At 38.1% G+C, this 22827-nt stretch overlaps 2 protein-coding genes and 1 pseudogene across 2 annotated transcripts; all 3 read left to right on the top strand.

The window, feature by feature from the left end:
• Positions 1 to 42: 42 nt before the first annotated feature.
• On the top strand, positions 43 to 18857 carry LOC126586545 (uncharacterized protein ycf45-like; annotated as a pseudogene).
• LOC126584897 (uncharacterized) lies at positions 9539 to 10536 on the top strand. The gene is made up of 4 exons (XM_050249272.1): positions 9539 to 9612; positions 9753 to 9864; positions 10173 to 10252; positions 10461 to 10536. The coding sequence occupies exons 1-4, from the start codon at positions 9552 to 9554 to the stop codon at positions 10511 to 10513; spliced, it is 306 nt and encodes a 101-aa protein (XP_050105229.1). The 5' UTR covers positions 9539 to 9551; the 3' UTR covers positions 10514 to 10536.
• A 629-nt stretch (positions 18858 to 19486) lies between the features above and the next one.
• Positions 19487 to 21574, top strand: LOC126587532 (berberine bridge enzyme-like D-2). The gene has a single exon (XM_050252607.1). It carries the CDS (start codon positions 19831 to 19833, stop codon positions 21550 to 21552), a length of 1722 nt encoding a protein of 573 aa, XP_050108564.1. The 5' UTR covers positions 19487 to 19830; the 3' UTR covers positions 21553 to 21574.
• The last annotated feature ends 1253 nt before the right edge of the window (positions 21575 to 22827 follow it).

Raw genomic sequence — 22827 nt, 5'->3', positions numbered from 1 at the left:
TACCGCCTGCGAATGAGAATGGGAAAGAGGGCGCGTATGTCCATGGCTTCCAGTTGCCTTCATCACGAGCAAGAGAACCATCTGCTCTCCTTGTTGCAGGTCTCCCACTCCCTCTAAAATATTCTCTTTTTATTTTAATTAATTCAAGCTACTCATTCAAGTCTCAATATTTTGTTTGCAGATTCTTCTGCGAGATTTGCATGACAGTTTGCTCAATCATTTCTTCTCTGTTGGCTCTCTAGCTCTTCATCTTCTCAATTCTTCACTGCTCTTTAATTTTTCCAATGTAGTTAATATGGTATCAGAGCCACTAGGCTTACGCTATGGATTCTGGTGGTTCCACTTCCCACTATTTTTCATGTGTTTCTAGCTTTAGTTTCTTTCCAAGTTTTCATTAGATGTTTCGATAAATTTCTGGGTGCTTCCGCGATCATTCTACTACTTTTGGGTTGTTTTGTTTCTGGGTTTCTTGTTCATTGGGATTTGCTGCTCTTACATCCTCAAATCAAATTTTCTTTCCCTTGCGGTTTCTCCTACATTGGAAGCAGGTGTATTCTCATGAGTTGGTGGTGCCGGCTCGCTAGATTCAATGTTTTCCTCATAATCTTCTGCTGCTTCGCTGGGATCTAGGTTTTTCCTCAGAATTTGGTGCTACTTCACCATAATCTTGTGATTCTTGTTTGCTGGAACCTGGAATGTGTGTCTTCTTTCTCTCTAACGAGTTATTGCCTATCACGTGTTCGATCTTATGCGTCAATGAAATTTCAGCAAAGGAGGCTGACTTGGCCTAAGACGGCGGCTTGGATCGGGAATGGTGGTGATAAGGCGGTGTTGACGTTGATGTCGATATAGCTGTTGAATGGTCGGATTGGGTTTCAATGGAAGATAGCAGTTTCGTGATCAAATGATTTATGGGTTTTAATTCTAAGTGCAAGATTTCTGGGTTTAATTAAGAGATTGTGGAAAAAAGTTTCGGTTTTTTTGGGTTTTGAGTTTGGGTTGCTTCTTGGTTCTTGAAAATGGCAATGGGGTGATTGAGCTCTCTCGCTCAGATGAGATCTCTCGGTGGTTTACCTGTAGTGGATAATCTTGAGGAAGAGTGCATCAATCTTTTCTTGCTCATTGAAGCAAGTTTTTTTTTTATTCTCACGGGCAGCTTCCTGGAGGATCTTATTTCCATTGACATATGCAATTGCATGCTGATGGCCACTTTCATTGGCAAGATCAGGATCGGAAGATTTTGGTATGGTTCTCTGGTTCTTCCTTCCATAATGTTTCACTGAACTTGCTCTCAGAATATCATCTTCCTTCGTTCTCCTTACCGGAATAGTATCTTCCTTCATTCTCTTAAATTCATGAAAGATTTAATGACAGAATGTGTCTGTGTTACTCAATTAGTTTGTTGCATGAAGTCAAGTTTCTTGTGAGTTTTTCTGGCTTCTTCAAGTTGTGTCTAATATTTGGGTTCAAGATTGTTGCTCCAAATTGTTATTGAAATTCTGGGTTTGATGTTTCTGCAAATCTTGATATGTTTGGAGAAATGGGTATGGATTCTTGGGTTTGATTGCTACTGATATCTTTAGGGTGTTCATTGTCGAATTACTCAGGAAGTTTTGCAGCATCTAATTCTTGTCTCTCTGCTTCACTTATTTTATGCAATTCTGTTGAGGAGTTTGTGCAGTATGTTTTCTTATCTCAGCCTATAATGTTGAGTCTAACCAACTCAATTGTTAGCATATATCTACTTTAAGTCCGGTTATACAATGAAGTTTGAAGAAGTTGTTAACATTAAATCTCACGAAGGGTAATTTTGTGATGTGAATAGGTACAACCCACAAAGGGTAGAAGAATTTGTTGACGGTAAATCCCACGAAGGGTAATTCCGTGATGTGAATAGGTAAAACCCACGAAGGGTAGAAGAATTTGTTGACGGTAAATCCCACGAAGGATAATTCCGTGATGTGAGTAGATAAATCCCACGAAGGGTAATCCTACATAGATGTTGATTTTCTGTTGTTGAAATTGTGAAGGCCAATGCCATTGTTCAAAGAAGTTGTTTTTGGTAAAATTTGATAGGATTTTTACCACCTGCAAAAGTAGGAAGAAAAACACTTAAAATACTTGCGAAAGTATAAGGTTGTTGTAGTATAGCAGCTCAAGCAAGGTCGTTTTCCACAGAGATTGAATGAATAATTTTTGTAAATACCGAATCTTAATTAATTATTTGAAAACAAAGATTGGAAAATGTTGATTTTAGAATTTAATATAATAAAAACGAATTTTAAAATAAAACAATTAAAGAAATTAACTAGAGAACAATTTAAAGAAAATCAATTTGTAAAAGCCTAGGGTTCCGCCGTCCCCATAACAATCCTATGCAATTTTACCAATTACTTATTAATTTCTACATACATGCTTTAAATGTTAGGTTTTCCTAATGCATATTTTCCTCATGATGTTCAAGCGAAAACGTATATCTAACATGCAACCCGTTTGTGATGTTCAAATCAAATATAAACATGTAAGACTCATTAAGTTTTGTGAAAACCCTTTGAAAAACCATGCAACCCTTAAGAGCGTGATGTTCGCCTTAAGTGAACTTACAATTACTAATCACAAGAAGCCCTCCTCAATTTCAGGGTGATGTTCCAATAGAAATTGCATCAAATTACTTGTCTAAATATCCTAATGGTGGCCAATCATCAAGACAATTAAATAGTTTAAAATGGTGATTAATAATTCAAAGTGTGCATGCAATCAATCACAAGCAATTGAATAAAAATTACATATTCATGCTAAGGTTCATGGCTTCGCCCTAGCAAAAGAACTAGTTACGAACAATCATAATAAAATATTATTAAGAACAAGGATAGAAAACACTTTGAAAATAAACTTGAATTGTCAAAGGCTTGTGCGTTTCCTCCTATGTTGCCTCATGGCTAAAAGCCTAATTTATACTACTCCAAATTAAAACCCTCCTAGAAAAGGCTTTCTAAAAACTAGGAAATAAAATAACAAAAGGATAACTAGAAATTACATTTCTATTCTGATTAGGAAATTAGCCCAGCAAAGAAATAGCCACGTTTCTGAACCTTCAGAGCTCCAAAACAGGCCAAAAACGACTCAAACTAAGGATTAGGACCTCCTCTTCAAGTTCCAAGGAGAGCCCAAATCCAAAATCCATTATCTTTCAGCCTAAAAGGCGCAAATAAGCTCTATAGCCCAATCTGCCAATATTGTGCTCTGGGCATAAATTAATTCGCCACGATCAGGTGTTTTGGGATAAAATTATGAAATTTTGATACAACCTTCTTGATAGACTCACGAACCTGCTCCAATTGGAATCACTCAAAAATCCCATTGTTTGACTACTTTATGCTCCAAACAAGTTTGCATGTCCTACATTGGAAATACATAACAAAACATCAAAATCTCACCAAAATAATAACTAAAATATACCAAGAATAGGGAATAATATATACTATAATATCGAAGGCACGAATAACTAAATCCCATGAAGGGTAGAAGAATTTGTTGACGGAAAATCCCACGAAGGGTAATCCTACATAGATGTTGATTTTCTTTTGTTGAAATTGTGAAGGCCGATGCCATTGTTCAAAGAAGTTGTTTTTGGTAAAATCCACAAAGGCCGATCCCGTGGTGCTATAGTTAAGGCCGATGCCACACTATAGTTTGTTAATTTTCTGTTTTTGTAAATATTAAAGGCCAAAGCCAAGTTGAATGAGATTGTTGACGATAAATCCCACGAAGGGTAATCCCGTAAGAAGTTATTATACCAGCATGAGGGTGTGCTACGACTCCTTTATAGAAGGCTATTCTTGTGTGAAGCTCCAGTTAGAGGCAGTAAGGTTTAGTGTTCCCAGAAACTACAGAGAAGATATGATATGATTGTTGTGCTTTCATGGGAAGATATGATATGAGAAGGAAATTCAGTAGCTTAACCGTGCATCGGGTGGATAACTGGACTATTTTCATAAAACTGGGCTGAAGGGGAAGTATGAAAAAGCTATAGTTGAGGACACACACTTCGAAACTTGACAGACATAATGGTTGACAAGCACAACATGGGTACCATAAAAAAGATAATGCAGATGCATGAAGACATCTTTAAACACCAAGAACAGAGGATTAATTGATGACGGGAGTCGGGCTAGGAGTACATGGACAAGAAGGACTTCATTATTCTGCATTTCTCAAGCACTCATACAATCTCAAACTGGAATCCCAGTTGAGATTGAGGGGGGATGTTGTCAATATCCACATCAGAGTGCCATGTCATCAAGAGTTTGTTGAAAGGTTGTTAGATTGATAGAGCTGGTTATTTCTGTTATGTTGGTTATATCTGTTAGCTTTGGAGCTAAGCTTTGTACTCTATATAACTGAGTGGTGAATCATATTGTAATTCATTCAAGTCTTTTGATAATAAAGATCATTTCATTTCTTCTCTGTTGGCTCTCTAGCTCTTCATCTTCTCAATTCTTCACTGCTCTTTAATTTTTCCAATGTAGTTAATAAATCAACCCTAACCCAAAAGAGCTCAACCCTTAGAGGTCTCATCTCGTCTCAATTATTTACTCTTTCTGTTATTGTATCTTTGGATTAGCTGCACTTTTCACTTCTAATAATCACTTCACTTGTATAAAAATGTTTTTCAAACTATACCAACTTAGAACAGAAACATAACAAGGCAGGGCCCTGCTGCAAATGCAAATGATTGATGGCCTAATGTTGTTTGTGTGTACCATATATAGGTTATAAGGGATTTGGGTCGATTGCCCGAAGCACGCTACCTTGATGAACTTGGCGCCCAATATTTGGGTCGACTACCCCATAATTTTGAGCTTCTAAATTGCACACACAACCACACCCCTCCGTCCCCGCAACGCCCACACGGTTTTAAACAAGAAGCAAAGAAAGGTATCATTGAAAGAATTGGAGGATGCTCAAAAAGCTGTTGTAGATTTTATTTATTTTTTTGTTTGGTGTGTGGGGTAGAGCTGGCATTGCAGGTACCTTGCACAGAATATCAGCTGTCAGGAGTAGAAAAGAGATGGTTGTTGGATTAACTTACCGAGTTGCCAGGGCTGTATCTGGTCATATTGACATGGTTTACGACCTGCTTCAATACAGCAAGAGCATCTTGTTTGTTGGAAGGTAAAGTTATCTGATTCTTGTTAAAACGGTCTTCCCTGGTGTAAACATAGTAACTGGATGTGACTTGTTTCTAAAGCTCTAAGTAGTTGAAAAACAATAAAAGAGAGCTCTGTTAGGTTTGTGCTCCCTGGTGAAGTGTGTGGTTCAGTAAAAAAGAAACAAGAAGGGTGGATGTATCGCAAATATTGGTGTTAACAATGAACATCACTGTGACTCACTAAGAATAACTTATTGATTGATACGGAATTTCCAAAAGGCACATCTGTTTTGGGAGAGATTGCTCGTGTCATGTCAGATGAATTTCACAAAAGAGTGGTACGTGAAGTTTTTTTTTCCTTTCATATAGTGCCAACTTCCTCCCTCCCTCCCTCTCTCTCTCTCTCTCTCTCTCTCTCTCTCTCTCTCTCTCATGTTATATAAGTGTTTGCATCTGTATTCATATTTTCATTACATGATTCAAAGAACACTAACACTACTGGACAGGTAATTGTTGATACAAGCAAGAAATAGGAGGGGGTGGAAATATTCCACATGAAGCAATAGGAGGGGCACGGAGAAAGCTGGTCACAGAACCATCCATGCAACACAAAGTTATGAAAGAGGCAGTTGAAAACCACATGCCTGTAGTGGTCATTGTCGATGAGATTGGCACGGAATCTGAAGCTCTTGCTTGTCGCTTGATTGCTGAGAGAGGAGTCATGCTTATTGCTACTGCTCATGGGCAAAAGCTTGAGAATATAATAAAGAATTCTACCCTAACTTATCTGGTTTGTTCTGGTCTCTATAAAAAAATTTACGTGGAATTATTTTTGCTTGAGGTCCTCTTTACATATGAGACATAATTTTTGAGTCTGGACTGTCTTCCTGTTATTGCATATTGTATTGCCCTAGATAATATCAGATGAAGATCAAAATCCTTAAAGACAAATAAAGTAGGTTAATAAGGGAAGCTGGTCCACATGGTTAATGCACTAATTTTCCATATTTGGTTATTGGTATGGATGACACACCCCGCCCTGATTTAGGAGGAAGCCACCTCGGAGACAGAGGACCGAATGAGAGAGATGTATCCAATGTTGTTTTATGATTATTAGTGAATTGTATTTATTGTGTGAATTTCGAGGATGAAATTTTCTTAGGGGGGTAGGTTCTGACAAATTTCACAAATGTAGGATCACCTTTGGGTGTTGTATAATTAGTACTTGTCCTGCCGGACTGCAATTAGGTTACTTATGCTCTGGTTGTGTATTTCACACTTAATCTCACACTAGCACTTTTTCTTAGCTAGTACTGCTAGTAGCTTGGTTTTTATTTACTTGTATTTTTCTATATAAATAGTGCTTCCGCATTGTGCACATGGTTACGTCACTCTCACATGACAGCCAGCACGTCCTGATTTAGGTCGGGGTGTGTCAATGGAAGTTCGTAGTAATTTGTAATTCAGAAGGCTAACATTTTTGTTTTGTTTTATTCCAGGAAGCTCTGATTTGTTCCAGGATGCTAATATTACAAAATTTGCACAAAAATAGCATCATGTTGAAAATTATGTTGTACATCAAGTACTTTCTTTTCTTTGCTTATTTGAGTACTCCTTTCAAGTTCATAATCAATGATCTATCAAGAAGAAAGATGATCTCTTGAGGCATAGAAGAATGATAGGCTAGGGAAACCAATGTGGGAAGCCAATTAGGATATAATGAATATGTCGATGGTTTTGGGGGACTTAATTTATGCTCCCCTCCTTGTTAATATGTTAGAGATATCAACAACTCCCATTGGACAAAAAGTTCTCTCTACGTGATAATGGAACTTCTAATAGAAAAACTTTAGAGCTTTCAACATGGCTTCATCATTTTACGTTGATGCCTTGCAGGAAAATGTTTAGGTATCACTACTAGAATTATGCTCATTGCACACCCTTTGCAATTGGTGGTCATAGATATAAAGTTGCTGCTCTTATTTTTTTTTGGTGGCTTTACAGTGGAATGCCGCTGATATCGGTGGCCTTCAACATTGAGCCACCAATAATTGGTGTCTGTTAAATAGCTTTATTTCTTAAAAATACTTTTTGGTGCATTTGTGATTAACTGGGCACCAATACAATTTATTGAACACCAATAAAACAAATAAAAAAACCATTAAACCTCTCTCCCCTTCATTCCCTCCACTCGTTTCCCCCTTCATTCTCTCTATCTTCCCTCCCGTATCGTCTCTCTCCCTCTTCTCTTTCATGCAGCAGTGGCTCCGTCCTCCGGTCACCAACGAGCGTCAAACTATACCTCCAAAATCCTCTTCCCTTCCTCTTTCCATGTCACATCCCAGCCCGGGGTCCACCACATCCAGGGCCCGCTCCACCACCGTAGCACGATATTGTTCGCTTTGGGCCCTGACTACGCCCTCACGGTTTTGTTTCTGGGAACTCACACGAGAACTTCCCAGTGGGTCACCCATCCTGGAATTGCTCTCGGGTGAACTCGCTTAACTTCGGAGTTCCGATGGAACCCGAAGCCAGTGAGTTCCCAAAAAGCCTCGTGCTAGGTAGATATGGGAATATACTTACATGATCCACTCCCCTGGGCGATGTGGGATGTTACATTCCAACCCTCAAGTTAGTTTCTCCAAATTTATAGCCGAATTTTCTTAATTTCAGATCTAAGAAACGGTGACCGTGGGTATTCTGGCCAATATCCGGCGAAGTCTGCCTAAATTGGACCTCAACCAAGAGGTAAAAATGATCCCTTCTCTCTTTTACCCCTTGTTATTCTCCAACTACTCAGGAGAGTCCTAACAACAACATTCGTGCTTTGCATGCTCAAATCTACCCCTCGATCGAAGAGTTCAATAAGCTCAACATGCGAGTGGGTTTTTCCGATGAAGATGCGAGTTTCTTCCGGCCAATTTCAGGCATTTCCAACCTTTTTTTGGTCTGGTGAAGGTAATAGGCATTCAACATATTTTTTTTACTTACTTTCAAAATTATTTTAAGTAGTTTTTGTATCTGTGAATTCTTGATTCAAATGTTATATCTCATCTGCATATTGAGGTTTCCTGAGATAAAGTTTCCACACTACACAATGTTGATATAGGACTAGAGATCAACACGTACTAAACCATCTAATTTGTCTGATGGACCGCCATAGCTATTGGCCAGAATGTTTAAAATGGAGCCATGTAATATATACGACAAACAGGGGAAGAGAACAAAGCTCCAGATCAAGTTTTAAAAGATCACTTCAATCTGTTAGGTATTTGCATATAATGGCTACACACACACACATATTCGATCATGTGGACCAAATTAGAATGGGTTACTAATCTGTGGTGAACTGGATACATTCATTGTATGCAATAATTTTTATATTCAAATGATATAAAGAAATTAATGAATGCCTTTTAGATCGAAGTTCAAATTTTGTAGTTTCTTTTTTTTTTTTCCGTTAAGATAATGTTCTATAGACTTATGTAGTTCGACAGATGCATATTTTGCAGATGATGAATCTAGAACACATGAAAAATCTACCATACCGCAGTGCATATAGGTGCTTTTCCTGGATGGATAGTCACAATTTATGAATCAACTGGTATATGATAATTATACCCATGATCTTCCCAGAGTGTTTTAAGTTATACTAAATTGTTTCTTACGTTAATTATTATGCAGCAAAGTCGTCTTTTCACTGTGCAGCCACTAGCAACTGGTTACAGAGCTTCCTGTGAGTTAAAGTTTCTTTAACTTTTGATTGAAAATTTTTATGGTGTTTTTTTATCATTTTTGTTATCTCTGCAGCTGTTTTGAATTTTTTTTTTTTACGATTTTTATCCGATGTTTATATGTGTAGGCACTCAAATTAGAGTTTTTTGTTTTTATTTTGAAGTAGGAAAATGATGGAAAAATAGGACTCCTGTAAGATTTTGGTTTTTTGTGGGTTTTCAAGTTTTTCCTTGGCTTCAATTTGTGTTTTTAAATCTGTCTGTGATGTTTACATTTACCATTTCATTTTTTCGGCGTGCAGAAAAATTGCAGTTGTCAATCTGGATCCTGCCAACGATGCATTGCCATATCCTTTTCAATTTTTTCATGTTTTGTTGTTCGCAATTTTGTTGTGTGATTAATATAAGGAAGCCCCTATAAGATTTTGGTTTTTTTTTGTGGGTTTTTAAGTTTTTTCATGGCTTCAGTTTTTGTTTTTGAATCTGTCTGTAATGTTTGCATTGACCATTTCATCGAGTTGTCAATTTGGATGCTGCCAATGATGCATTACCGTATCCTTTTCAGTTTTTTCATGTTCTGTTGTTTGTAATTTACAGTGTTGCATTGTACTCTAATGCAGAACGTTGAGCCTTTACGTGAATTTAGTTATGAACATTCTGTCAACATGGAGGATCTTATAAAACTCAGAGATGTGATGGTGGAGCACGCTCTTGGTTCCAATGGAGGTTAGTGTTCTTATTGAATCTATAAAAGTTCAATACTTGGGTAAAGTAAAGAGTGGAAATTGTTTGGTTTGGGAATGAAGAAGGAAAACGATGGAAAGATAAGAAGTTATTGGACTCTCGAATTTTTCTTTTGAAAATAGGTGACAATTTGGAGAAGTTAGATGGTAGGAACAATGGGTACCAACGTAACAAGAAATCCATGTTAAAAGGTGTGATGCTGGAGCACTCTCTTTTGTGCTGTTTTACTTACAGGTGTGTTTTTTGTTTTTCTTAAACTGAAAAGAATACGTTAGACAGATAAATCAAACTTTCTAAAAAGGTCGTACCCAGTGCACAAGGCTCCCGCTTTACGCAGGGTCTGGGAGAGGTGAATGCTAGCCGACATTCACCTCTCCCAGACCCTGCGTAAAGCGGGAGCCTTGTGCACTGGGTACGACCTTTTTAGAAAGTTTGATTTATCTGTCTAACGTATTCTTTTCAGTTTTTTCGTGCTTTGTGAATAGTGATTCACAATTTGCATTCCATTCCAATGTAGACGTTGAGCGTTTTTATGAATTTAGTTATAAACATGTTGTAAACATGAAGGATCTTATAAAACTCAGCAATGTGATGATCAAGCACTCTATTGGTCCCAATCAAGGTTAGTTTTCTTTATTAAATGTATAACAGTTCAATGCTTGGGTAAAGTAAAGAGTACGAATTTTTCACTTTCAAAATGAAGAAGGAAAATGATAGAAAGATAGACCTCCTATATCATTTTGGTTCTTGGTTTGTTTTCAATTTTTTCCTTAGCTTCCCTGATTTTCCTTTTTAACTTTATTTTTGTTTGTTTGGTTGGGTGATGCAAGTTGATCAGATTCGGTTCAATGGAATAGTCCCTGAAGCAACAAGAAGGAACTGACTGCTGGTTCCAACATTTGTACAAAATTCTATAAAATATCAGTTATGCAAATTTATAGTTGTATTCTTATATTTTAATGATATAACAATTTGTTTTCTCACCAAAAATAGAAAAAGAAACATGATATTCCAATTTGGGTGCCGACACAGGGCATCCTTTTTTTTAATATTATTTTGCAACTTTGCAACCGATGTGAATTAGGGTGGCAATGCAGGAAAGGCACCAATGCAATATTGGTAGCCATTGTTACAATAGAGTCCTCTACACAGACCACCCGCTCTAATTTGGTGGCTGCTTGGTAGCCATTGAGGTTTGCCACCAATGTGAGTGGCTACATGCCACAATAGGCACCAATGAAAAGGGTGGCTTTTAGCCAAATTTCTAGTAGTGTATTACCCCCATCATTACTTACCTATATATACAGCACAGACTCCCCAAGCCAGACATGATAAATTCTCTACAATGCAATTGCTGTTTGTTTCTCCCATTTTTCTAAATTAGTGATTATAGCAGTATTGGATTTTAAGAAGGAGAAGAAATTGAAATATATGACCTGATTGTTTCTGTTTTTCTATTTTTTTTTCTCCTCCCTTTTAAGAGAATGTGGAATAAATAGTTTGATGCATGACTATTTGGTCAAAATTGCGCTTCCAAATCTTATTTTCTGTTTTCAGGTTGAGGAGTAGAAACTGTTACTTTTAATAAATGAGGGTGTATCATAGCTTATCATTCACCACATGCCATTTAGTACAAGTCAGTTACAAGTTAGTTAGTTGGTTAAGAAAGAGAGTGCTGAGTCATCAAGTGTAAACAGCTATATATATAGCAAACCATGTGTAATCATTCATTCAATACAATATACAGAAAGACTGTTCGGTTTCCTTTCTTTCTCTCTCTATTCCTTTCTTCCTTCTTCTTCGATTTCTCTCTAAGATTTCTTCTGCATTTCTTTAGTTGTTAAGATGGTATCGAGCCAGTGATTCTTCTGTGTGGATTATGGGTTCGTGTGCTACATCAATGGTGATTTTGGTGTTCTTCGTTTTGTGAATTGAAGACAGATTCAGGTGAAATTTCTCTAATTTTTTTTTTCTTGGTCTGATTGTTCAAAGTTGTAAGCAAATATGTCAATTTGGAGGCACGAAGCCATTTCTGGTTTTCTGTAGTTTGTGAAGGCACGAAGCCATTTCTTGCGTCTTGATTTGTAGTGGGCACGAAATCTTTCTGGGTTTTTCTGTAGTTTGTGAAGGCACGAAGCCAGTTCTTGAGTTTTGATTTGTAGTGGGCACACAGCCATTAGTGATTACTTTGCTGTAGATTGTTGTGGGCACAAAGTCATTTCTTGATTTGTGTAGTTTGTTGAATTGGGTGTTTACTGTTCTAGATTGAAGGTTCTTGAAGTTCTGTGTGTCGATTCTTTGTTTTCTTACAAATTGTACACATAATGTCGTCATTTGTGAAAGTGGAGAGCCTTTTAGGCATGCTGACCATTAAGCTGAATGATAAGAATTTTGCGAAGTGGGTGTTTCAGTTTACTTTTGTTCTCAAAGGCTATAAACTGTTTGGTCATTTTGATGGTTCTATTTCATGTCCACCAAAGTATGTAGTTAGTACGGATCACGGGGTTACACATACAGTTTCTGATGCATTCTTGGAATGGGAGTCTGTGGATCTTGCTCTTCTGAGTTTATTGATTGCTACCTTGTCAGATGAGTCAATTGAGTATGTTTTAGGGTCTAGAACTGCGCATGAAGCTTGGATAAATTTGCAAGATCGATATGCTTCTGTTTCTAAAGCTCGTGTTAATACCCTCAAGACAGAGTTTCAGACTATGCAGAAAGGGGCAAGTTCAATTGATCATTATCTGTCTCGTCTTAGAAATATTAAAGATCAGTTAGTTGCAGCTGGAGAAGTAGTCAGTGATAATGATTTTATTGTTGCAGCATTATCTGGTTTACTAAGAGAATATTCGGTTATAAGAACTGTAATTTTTACAAGAGATACAAATATGACGCTAAGAGAGTTTAGGGAGCAGTTATTGTGTGCAGAAAGAGAAGCTGATTCTGTTATTCAAAATTTGTCTCCAAATATTGCTGGTTTGTATATGCAAGGGAATTCTGGTTCTGGTTCTTATTCCTCCATGGCTCAAGGGTTTTCTAGTAACTCTGCTAATGTGCCTTTCATTAGTGGAGGTACTTTAACACCAATACCAGGTGCACATTCTATTTTTGGAGGACATTATAGTTCAGGAGCATCTTCTTCGAATGCTGTTCAGATGCCATCTCTTTTTCCACAGTCACAAGAACATTATAACTCAGGAGTATCATCTTCCAATGTTGCACAGATTTCATATCCGTTTTCTCAGTCTCAAGAACACTATAGCTCAGGGGCATCATCTTCAAATGGTGCACAGATGCCATATCCTGTTTCCCAGTCTCAAGCTTCGATGCATTTGCCCTTTCCACAGTCTTCAGCACCAGTGATGTTTCCTCCATCTTATCCTTTTCCACAGCATCAAGATTTAGGATATCATGAGAATGCCAGTGCTTATGGTTTTATGGGGACATCCAACACTCCACGACAGTTCCATAATAATGGTTCTCGACCTCAGTATGGCTCCAAGCCGAATGGGAATGGTACATACAGATCTCAGAATTATGGAAACAATAGAGGTGGTCAGTCTGGGGGCAGATCAAATGGAGGAAGCTGGCAATCTTGGTCTGGTAATACTGAGATAAAGCCCAACATAGTGCCTGAATGTCAGATTTGTTTCAAAAGAGGGCATACAGCTCCTAATTGCTGGAAAAGGCCTACTCAATCAAGCTCAGGTGGACAGGGTATGGAATGTCAGATTTGTGGCAAGAAAGGGCACAGTGCATTAGACTGTTATCATAGAAATAACTTTCCCTATCAAGGGACATCACCTGCTCCTACTCTCACAGCAATGCAAGCTCATGCTCCACCAACAGTTTTACCTAATGATTCCTGGATTATAGATACTGGGGCTTCTCATCACATGACTGCAAACATTGATTCTTTGCAACAAGTCACTTCATATGCAGGCAATGACAAAATTACAATTGGCAATGGTGAAGGTTTGCCAATCACACATATTGGGTCTACACATTTAAATACATCACCTTACTCTTTGATCTTGAGGAATGTTTTACATGTGCCAACTATAGTTGTGAATTTACTCTCAGTTAAACAATTGTGCAAAGATAACTTCTGCTGGTTCATATGTGATGATGTAAATTTCTATGTGCAGGACAAGGTAACCAAAGCTGTTCTTTACCAAAGAAGGAGTGAGGATGGTGAGTTGTTTCGGATTCCAGTCAAGCTGTTCCCAAGGTGTTTGTCTCCATCAGTTCAGAAGTTAGTAGCATTACTTGGTCATAAGGTGAAGTCTACAGTGTGGCACCAAAGACTTGGACATCCCAGCAATGAAGTGCTTTTCGAGATGATGAAACTATCATATATAGCTATTACAGTGGATGATAATCAGCATGTATGTTCTTTCTGTATTTCTGGAAAAATGTCAAGGCAGGTGTTTTTAGATAGGACGAATACATGTACTTTTCCATTTCAGAAGGTTCACTCCGATCTCTGGGGTCCTTCACCAACTAGATCTATAGAAGGATATAGATACTATGTTAGTTTTGTCGATGAATTCACAAGGCATGTATGGATATTTCCTTTAATCAATAAATCAGAAGTTTTTGGTGTCTTTCAGAGATTTTTCAGCTTTATTCATAATCAGTTTAATGTTAGCATTAAATGTCTTCAAACTGATGGGGGTGGAGAGTTTATAAGTAAACAGTTTGAAGATTTCTTGAAACTTAAAGGTATAGTACATAAGATTTCGTGTCCCTACACCCCTCAACAGAATGGGATGGCTGAAAGGAAGCATAGACACATCATAGAGACTGCCATTACTTTAATGACCACTGCTCATTTGTCTCAGGACTTGTGGTTTCATGCCTGTGCACATTCTGTATATCTCATAAATAGGATGCCAAGTAAAACATTAGGGATGAAATCCCCTTATCAGTTGTTGTTTGGTACAAAGCCTAGTTTACAAGATATTAAGATGTTTGGAACAGCAGTATATCCCTATATCCGACCCTATAATGAGAACAAATTGCAACCAAGGGCTGTTCAATGTGTGTTTGTTGGTTATGTAGAAGGTTATAAGGGAGCACTATGTTTTCATATGCAGTCTCAGAAACTGATTATATCCAGGCATGTTATACATGATGAGAGTGTGTTTCCTTACAAAGTCATGAGTTGTACTACAGTGTTTTCTTCTTCGAATGAATCTTTCATAGATAGATCTGTGAATGGTCCTATTATTGTTACACTTCCAGTGCAGCCTCGTTCTGGTACTTTTGATGGCAGAAATATGACATCTGATTCAGTAGGTGTCAGTTCTCCACATTCTATCAGTGCACCAGCTAATGAGACTAGTGCAAGTACAGTTGGGACAAGCCCTCATATTTCAACAACAGCATCTTCTCCGTCAACTGAAACAACTCATTCATCCCCTCCACACACAGCTTTGATGTTACCTGTCCACAATCCTGCACAATTAGAGGTAACTTTTCCTCTAATTTCTTCTGAAGTATCTGAGCATATTCAATCTGATAATTCTGTTCCAAGGATGCAAACTAGGTTACAAACAGGGGCTATTTCAAGAAAAGATTATTCAGCCTTTATAGCTACCTTTCCTCAGTTGTCAACTTTACAGATTGATGAACATGATAACTATGGTACTGGGGGGTTTTCCTTTTTGGCTCAAATTAATGATCTAGCTGAGCCTACAACCTTTCGAAGTGCAGCTACAAATGTTAATTGGCAAAGAGCCATGCAAGAAGAGTTCGATGCATTGAAAGGTCAAGCCACATGGAAGCTTGTCCCTCCACCTACACACAGAGCAATTATTGGTAGCAAATGGGTTTACAAGATGAAAAATAATCCTGATGGGTCTATTTCAAGATATAAAGCTAGATTAGTAGCTCAAGGGTATAATCAAGAGCATGGACTAGATTATTTTGAGACATTCAGTCCTGTTGTGCGACATACCACAGTTCGGTTAATCATTACTCTTGCAGCTCAATTTCAGTGGGAATTAAGACAGTTATATGTTAAGAATGCATTCTTGCATGGTGAATTGGAGGAAGAGGTTTATATGAAACAACCACAAGGGTTTGTGGATTCTACTTATCCTGGATATGTATGCAAGTTGATGAAGTCTTTGTATGGCTTGAAACAGGCCCCACGAGCATGGAATGCCAAATTTACAGGATACTTACCTGCAATGGGTTTTCAAATGTCTCAATCAGATACAAGTTTATTTGTGAAACATGATGGCACTGATATTGTTGTTCTATTACTATATGTAGATGACATCATTCTCACTGGATCCAATAAGAATCAGGTTCAAGCTATAATTCAGGAACTTGGAGATGTGTTTGAATTAAAGGATATGGGTAGATTGGCTTATTTTCTGGGATTACAGGTTGAGTATAAAGCCAATGGGGATATTTTCATCAATCAGTCTAAGTATGCAAGAGATTTGCTTCATAAAGCTAGAATGGATGGCTGTAAACCTACTGCAACTCCATGCAAGCCTCATACTCAACTTCTGGCTACTGAAGGTACGATTTTGGAAGACCCAAGTGCATACAGGAGTCTAGTTGGTGCTTTGCAATACTTAACTTTTACTAGACCGGATTTGTCCTATGCTGTGGGTGTGGCTTGTCAATATATGAACACTCCTACTGATATACATTTTGATCTAGTTAAAAGAATCTTAAGGTATATACAAGGTACTTTGCAGTGTGGAATTACATATTCAGCATCACAGGACACATCCTTAACTGCTTTCTCAGATTCTGATTGGGCTGCTGATCCGAATACAAGGAGATCTGTTACCGGGTTTGTGGTTTTCATGGGGTCCAATCCTATATCGTGGCAGTCTAAGAAGCAAGCCTCAGTTTCCAGAAGTTCAACGGAGGCAGAATATAAAGCCTTGGCACATTGTGCAGCTGATATTGTCTGGATACGACTACTGTTAAAAGATCTACATCAGTTTCTGTCTGAACCACCATTGTTGCAATGTGACAATCTTTCTGCTTTAGCTCTCTGTTCAAACCCTGTATTTCATACACGAATTAAACATTTGGACACGGATTTTCATTTTGTTTGCGAAAAGGTTCAAAGGAAGGATTTACAAGTTCAGTATGTGCCTACTGACCATCAGACTGCAGATATCTTGACAAAAGGGTTGCATGGTCCTGCTTTTATTCGCCATTGTTGCAATCTCAGACTAGGTTACCCTAGCTGAGATTGAGGGGGGATAATAACTAAGGGTGTATCATAGCTTATCATTCACCACATGCCATTTAGTACAAGTCAGTTACAAGTTAGTTAGTTGGTTAAGAAAGAGAGTGCTGAGTCATCAAGTGTAAACAACTATATATATAGCAAACCATGTGTAATCATTCATTCAATACAATATACAGAAAGACTGTTCGGTTTCCTTTCTTTCTCTCTCTATTCCTTTCTTCCTTCTTCTTCGATTTCTCTCTAAGATTTCTTCTGCATTTCTTTAGTTGTTAAGAACTTTAGGAGATGGAGAAGCCAAATCTAGAAAAATGTCAGAAATCCATTCTTGAAAGACAAGCATCTCCAACATTTGAGTTCTTAATTGAGATGAGACAGAGGCACTATTGGGTTACACATCGGGTGTGTAAATCAACTTCCATCCTCGCTTTAAAATTTAATCTCAGGTATTATTGTACTTGAATATGGATTGCTAAAACCGTACACAAAATTCAATTGCAGAAGTTAATGTAGGGGAACTTTATAAGTATTTGTTTCAACATCTCTATCCCCTTGAAAAGTACCAAGTATCATTCTTTTTATGTCTCTGTCTAATTATATGTTTGGGTCTATCGCAGTTTCTTCTTGAATGTAAACCTCGCTGCTAGAAATGACTGGTTACATGTATAGACACGTGCGCATAGTGTTTTTCAGACAGTTACTGGCTAGTGTTAGCGTTGGATGGAAATCTAATTCTTAAAAGGTTAAAGGCTTAGAGTTAGAGGCTGTAAGTAAATGACATTTGCTCTATTTATAATTATTCAATTTTCACCATATTCTAACCCTTTGGATGGAAATCTAATGGTTCAACGGACAACTATCTCTCTCTCTTTCTCTTCATATAATATTTCTTTCTTTTTCCCTTCACTATCATCCGGCAGACAGAAAAGAGTGTAGATCTTTTGCTGCGGGGAAAAATCCCACAGGCCGAGGTAATTTTCTCATGCTGTATATTCCGACATCTAGTGGATTTAATTGGAAGTTCCGTTTCGAATATGGAAATTTACTCTTTCCTCCAGGGTTTTACATGATTGTAACTCTATAGCATAAAAAATTTTACAGCAAACAAATTCAGATTAAATCAAGATGCATAATTACTTATTTCTTATCACATGATCAATTTTTATTTTGCTGGTATATAAGTAAGAAATATATATATATATCGTTTGCTCAAAAAAGTGAAACCTATATGATCTTAAAGCATACATCATTCCATAACTTCCCATTTATACATTGAGGCTAAACCTGGTTAATTCTTGTTAATAATTTTATTAATTTCTTATTAGCATTTCTTCATTGTGCCCCAATAATGATCCATCTTTGGTACGCCAAATAGCCTTTGATCTGTTAATGACAACTTCAATTTCCTTTGTCAACCCAAAAATGTCATATTCCATGGCTTTTATACTTAATTGAGCATTCAATTCATAATTTGCTAGGACGAGGACAATATGTTATCTTTTTAGCAGCCTAGAGTGCTTGATCATGTTGCAACTGTTTTTTTTTTTTTTTGTCTTCCGAACCACGGCGTTTCTTTTTGCCCTTCTTTCTGATTTTCTCTCAAGTTGTCTGGCTAAATCTTTAAAGATTTTTGTTTTGCAGGTTAGGGCAAGGGATAAAGAGTTGAAGGTTGTAACAGAAAGATCAAAGGCATACGACCAGTGTGATGCTTACTATGTGCTTCATTTTCTCGAGGTCGATGATTTATCTATTTGTTTAGCTTTCTGTGTATTATTGTTAGCTAGGAACATAACACTTAGAGTTGTCATTTTCTTAGTCAAAGTTCAAAAATCAAATTTGCGGAAACCCTTTGCATTGCTTTTTCGTTAAGGCCAGAAGGGTTTTCTAACTGGAAAAAGAAAAGAAGTGGCCAGAAGAGCCTTTTGCAGATGTATATGTGCTCTTTTGCAAGCGCTCAAGATGAGACTGGTTAACTTGGCTAGTTTCGTATATATTTTCATAATTTTCATTTTATTTTATTCTGAAATCCTGAATTTGAATTTGTGGTGCACTTTATCCTACTGTTTTAGTCTCCAACATTGTCGCACGTAACATATGCGCTTGTGTTATTCATTGTCTCATCACAAACATTGGTCTGTATTGTTCATCACCAGCATTACTAGTCTTTCTTGAAGCTGTGTTTGTGCCCGCGCGAGCACACGCGTATGTGCGTTTAAGATGAGATAGGAGCCTAGGACAGAATTACGACAAGAGAACTTTAGAGATGTGTATGTAACCATGTAGGTATGGATACATATATACATGTACATGCAATGCACATCTCTCAGATAAAAACACAGGAGGCGACGTAGGAATTGGGCAGGCTTTGGACCCTTTGGTTGGCCGGCATGTTGTCGCATGCATATTTTAGGACATTTTCTAACCTTTCATACTTTTGTGCTAAAAATATGTGATTCTCTCTCTCTCTCTCTCTCTCTCTCCCCCCCCCCTCTCCCCCACCTAACTAGTTTAATCAGTATTTAATCATACAAACTAGTTCAGGTTTGTCCCTTTCCAGTATGGCACTGTGAATAGGCAAATGATAAACACAATATTTTTTTTTTCTTGTGCATTCTTTTGTTTAATTTTGCATGTCGCCGTTTGATTTATTTAATTGGTCAACTCAAGAATACAGAGGAATGTGTGTGAGTGGCTAAAAATTGTGTGAAAATCAGTCTCTAAAAAGAATATGGTAATTAAGCAAGTATTTTACTTGGTTCAACTTCCAAATTTTTATTCAATTGCCGGCCGCATGCATGTCACCCTTACATTGATCTCTTCGTCTGTTTGTCCTGAATGTATCACGTAATTATTCTCATATTTTTTTTTCTTCTTCATTAAAATTTAAAATCCACCTCTTTTGTTTCTTTTGGCTCCATATGCATATATACAGCTTCAAAAATTGAATAAGGAACCGATCTAGGTAGCAACTAAACATGGCAGAAAGAAACCGATACACGATTCAATCCCCTCTCTTGTTTATTATGTGCCTTCTCGTTCCTTGTTTAGCTGAATTTCCTGCGGACCAAATCACTTTTTGTTTGACGCTTCATGACATCAACAACTTTACCACATTCCCTAACACGGAAAATGAGTCTGCAGCTTACTACAAGCTGCTCAACTTTTCCATCCAAAATCTTCGTTTCGCTGATCCTGCCCTTCCTAAGCCAGTAGCCATCATACTTCCCGAGAGCGTTGAGCAGCTAGTAAACTCTGTGTCATGCTCTAGACAAGGGTTGTTGGAAATCAGAGTAAGGAGTGGTGGACACAGCTACGAAGGGACATCATCCGTTGCTGTAGATGGAGCTCTGTTTGTGATCATCGACATGATGAACTTGAACGGTGTGTCGGTGGATTTGGAAACGGAAACTGCATGGGTGGAAGGAGGTGCAACGCTTGGTGAGACATACCATGCGATTGCCCAAGCAAGCAATCTTCATGGGTTCTCAGCCGGGTCATGCCCAACTGTAGGCGCTGGAGGCCATATTGCTGGTGGTGGATTCGGCCTCATGTCGAGGAAATACGGACTTGCAGCCGATAACGTGGTGGATGCACTACTTGTTGATGCAAACGGACAACTGTTAGACCGACAAGGCATGGGAGAGGACGTGTTTTGGGCAATTAGAGGAGGTGGTGGGGGTGTTTTCGGGATTGTCTATGCTTGGAAAATCCAGTTGTTGAATGTGCCACAAGTCGTAACTGCTTTCGTAGTGTCTAGAGCTGCTTCTGCTGCTGCAGGAGGAGGAGGCAACGAAATCTTTAATCATAATGTAGCAAGGCTGGTAGACAAGTGGCAACACATCGCACCTTACTTGGAAGACGATTTCTACATTTCGTGCTTTGTCGGCGCTGGGTTGCCAGAGGTCAAGACTACTACTGTTACTGCTACTAGTAGTACTAATATATCAGCTACGTTCAAGGGGTTTTATCTGGGTCCAAGAAGCAGCGCCATGTCCATCCTAAACAAAGTTTTTCCTGACTTGGGTGTTGCAGAAGAAGATTGCGCAGAAATGAGTTGGATCGAGTCCATCGTGTTCTTCTCCGGCCTAAGTAAGGGAAGCTCGGTGTCCGACTTGAGAAATCGATATCTGCAAGGCAAGGGATTTTTCAAAGCGAAATCGGATTACGTTAGGACCCCAATTTCTTACAGAGGGATAAGGGCAGCCCTGGAAATACTTGAGGAGGAGCCGAAAGGGTACGTGATTTTAGATCCTTATGGTGGGCTTATGCATGATATAAGCAGCGAAGCCATTGCATTTCCTCACAGAAAAGGTAACCTCTTTACAATTCAGTACCTGGTGGAATGGAAAGAAGAAGATAATCACAAAATAAATGACTACATAGAATGGATAAGAAGATTCCACAATGCAATGACAGAGTATGTTTCGTGGGGTCCTAGGGCTGCTTATATCAACTATGTTGACCTCGACCTCGGAGTGATGATGCGGCAGCAGTTTCCTTTAAATAATAATTTGGTTAAGGATGATGAATCTGACGCTGTGGAAATTGCCAGGAATTGGGGTGAAAAGTACTTCCTAAATAACTACGACAGATTGGTGAGAGCAAAAACACTTATTGATCCAACCAACGTTTTCAGGAATCAGCAAGGGATTCCTCCGATGTCGTCGTCTTCGTCTTTAGTGGTGCTCGATCATTAGGCGCACGTACGCACGCAACGCAGCTGAGTGGTACGTACGTTGTGCGTGGTAGATATGTTATGTCTGCATAGTGCAATTTGTGTGTACATGCTGATATGCTAGTACTACTATACATATACATATACATATATACATATATATATATATATATATGTATAGTGTATTAACTAGCATGCAGCTGCAGTAGATGAATCAATATACAGGATATTTCCATCATTGGTCTATAACATACTTTTGTGATAGTCTGTTTGTACTAAAATTTGACACAAATTCACTTATTTGGGTCAAAGTCAAATTTTGGCATTTTGTGGGGGGTTTTTATGCAATTAGGCTAACTTGCAAGATGTTTGGCTGCATAAGTTGGAAGGTTTGGCATCAAAATAATTTGTTTCCTTTTCATTTGGGCGGTGGAGTTGTGCCAAGTCCTTTGTTTAATCAACAAAATTGCATGCTTTCTCATTGCAAGTGGATTTGGACGGTGGCATTCGTCTCCATAACGTGAAGTTGGCGACGCAACTTCTCTCAATTCTCTATATAAAGAAGCAGAGGCAAAAGGATTAAGGAGACTCAACCAATCAATTAAACAATTCAACTCAATTCAATACCCTGTTGTGCTATTTTTCCTAATAGTGTCGATTTCCTTATACTCTCATTTGCATTTCTATTGCCATTGTATTTACTTATTTCACTTACAGTATTTATATTTCTAGTCCAGTCACACTTACTCTCTTTACTTTCCTCTATCATATACACTCCCAGCAAACTTGCCATTACATACTGTTATATTTCTCCACATAAGTAAAGTTCTTATCATTAAGGAAAAGAAAGAACCTTGATTTGAGCCACTCCCACTCAATGACACAATCTCAATCATTCAAATCCCATCTACTAGTGGTAATTAGTAGTGACACGCTTGCAATCACCAATTTCCTGTTCAAGTAAATTCCCTGTCTACCCACGAGGCCCATGACGAATTTAGGGGGTGAACAAATTGGCATGCTCGGTGGGAGGTGTGGCAGGTTCCATTGCACAGGGCCCCCAAAAATAGTTTTTTATTGAATATAATAATATATAAAATATTAATCAAATCAATATATATATATAAATCTGATGGGGGCGAAAAGCCTGCCCCCAAAAGTAAAATTTTAATAATATATGACTGATTCCCATCACTATGCCGTTGCTTCCTATTTTTCTTCTCTCATGCCAAATCCCATCGCTGCTCCCCATTTTTCTTCTTTCACACAACAGTTCCAGACGTCAGAATCTCTCGCC

Source organism: Malus sylvestris, chromosome 10 (genome assembly GCF_916048215.2).
Source record: "Malus sylvestris chromosome 10, drMalSylv7.2, whole genome shotgun sequence".
Classification (NCBI taxonomy): Eukaryota; Viridiplantae; Streptophyta; class Magnoliopsida; order Rosales; family Rosaceae; genus Malus; species Malus sylvestris.
Note: the sequence above shows the minus strand (reverse complement) of the source record. Positions and strands in the feature narration are given on the sequence as shown.

What these genes read in the sequence shown, in the direction of transcription:
- LOC126584897 (XM_050249272.1), top strand. Translation starts at nt 9,552, where the DNA reads ATGGAGGATCTTATAAAACTCAGAGATGTGATGGTGGAGCACGCTCTT. An exon ending in CGCTCTTGGTTCCAATGGAG is followed by an intron (nt 9,613 to 9,752) that starts GTTAGTGTTCTT and finishes TTTTGAAAATAG; the next exon opens with GTGACAATTTGGAGAAGTTA. An exon ending in CTCTATTGGTCCCAATCAAG is followed by an intron (nt 10,253 to 10,460) that starts GTTAGTTTTCTT and finishes GGGTGATGCAAG; the next exon opens with TTGATCAGATTCGGTTCAAT.
- LOC126587532 (XM_050252607.1), top strand. Translation starts at nt 19,831, where the DNA reads ATGGCAGAAAGAAACCGATACACGATTCAATCCCCTCTCTTGTTTATT.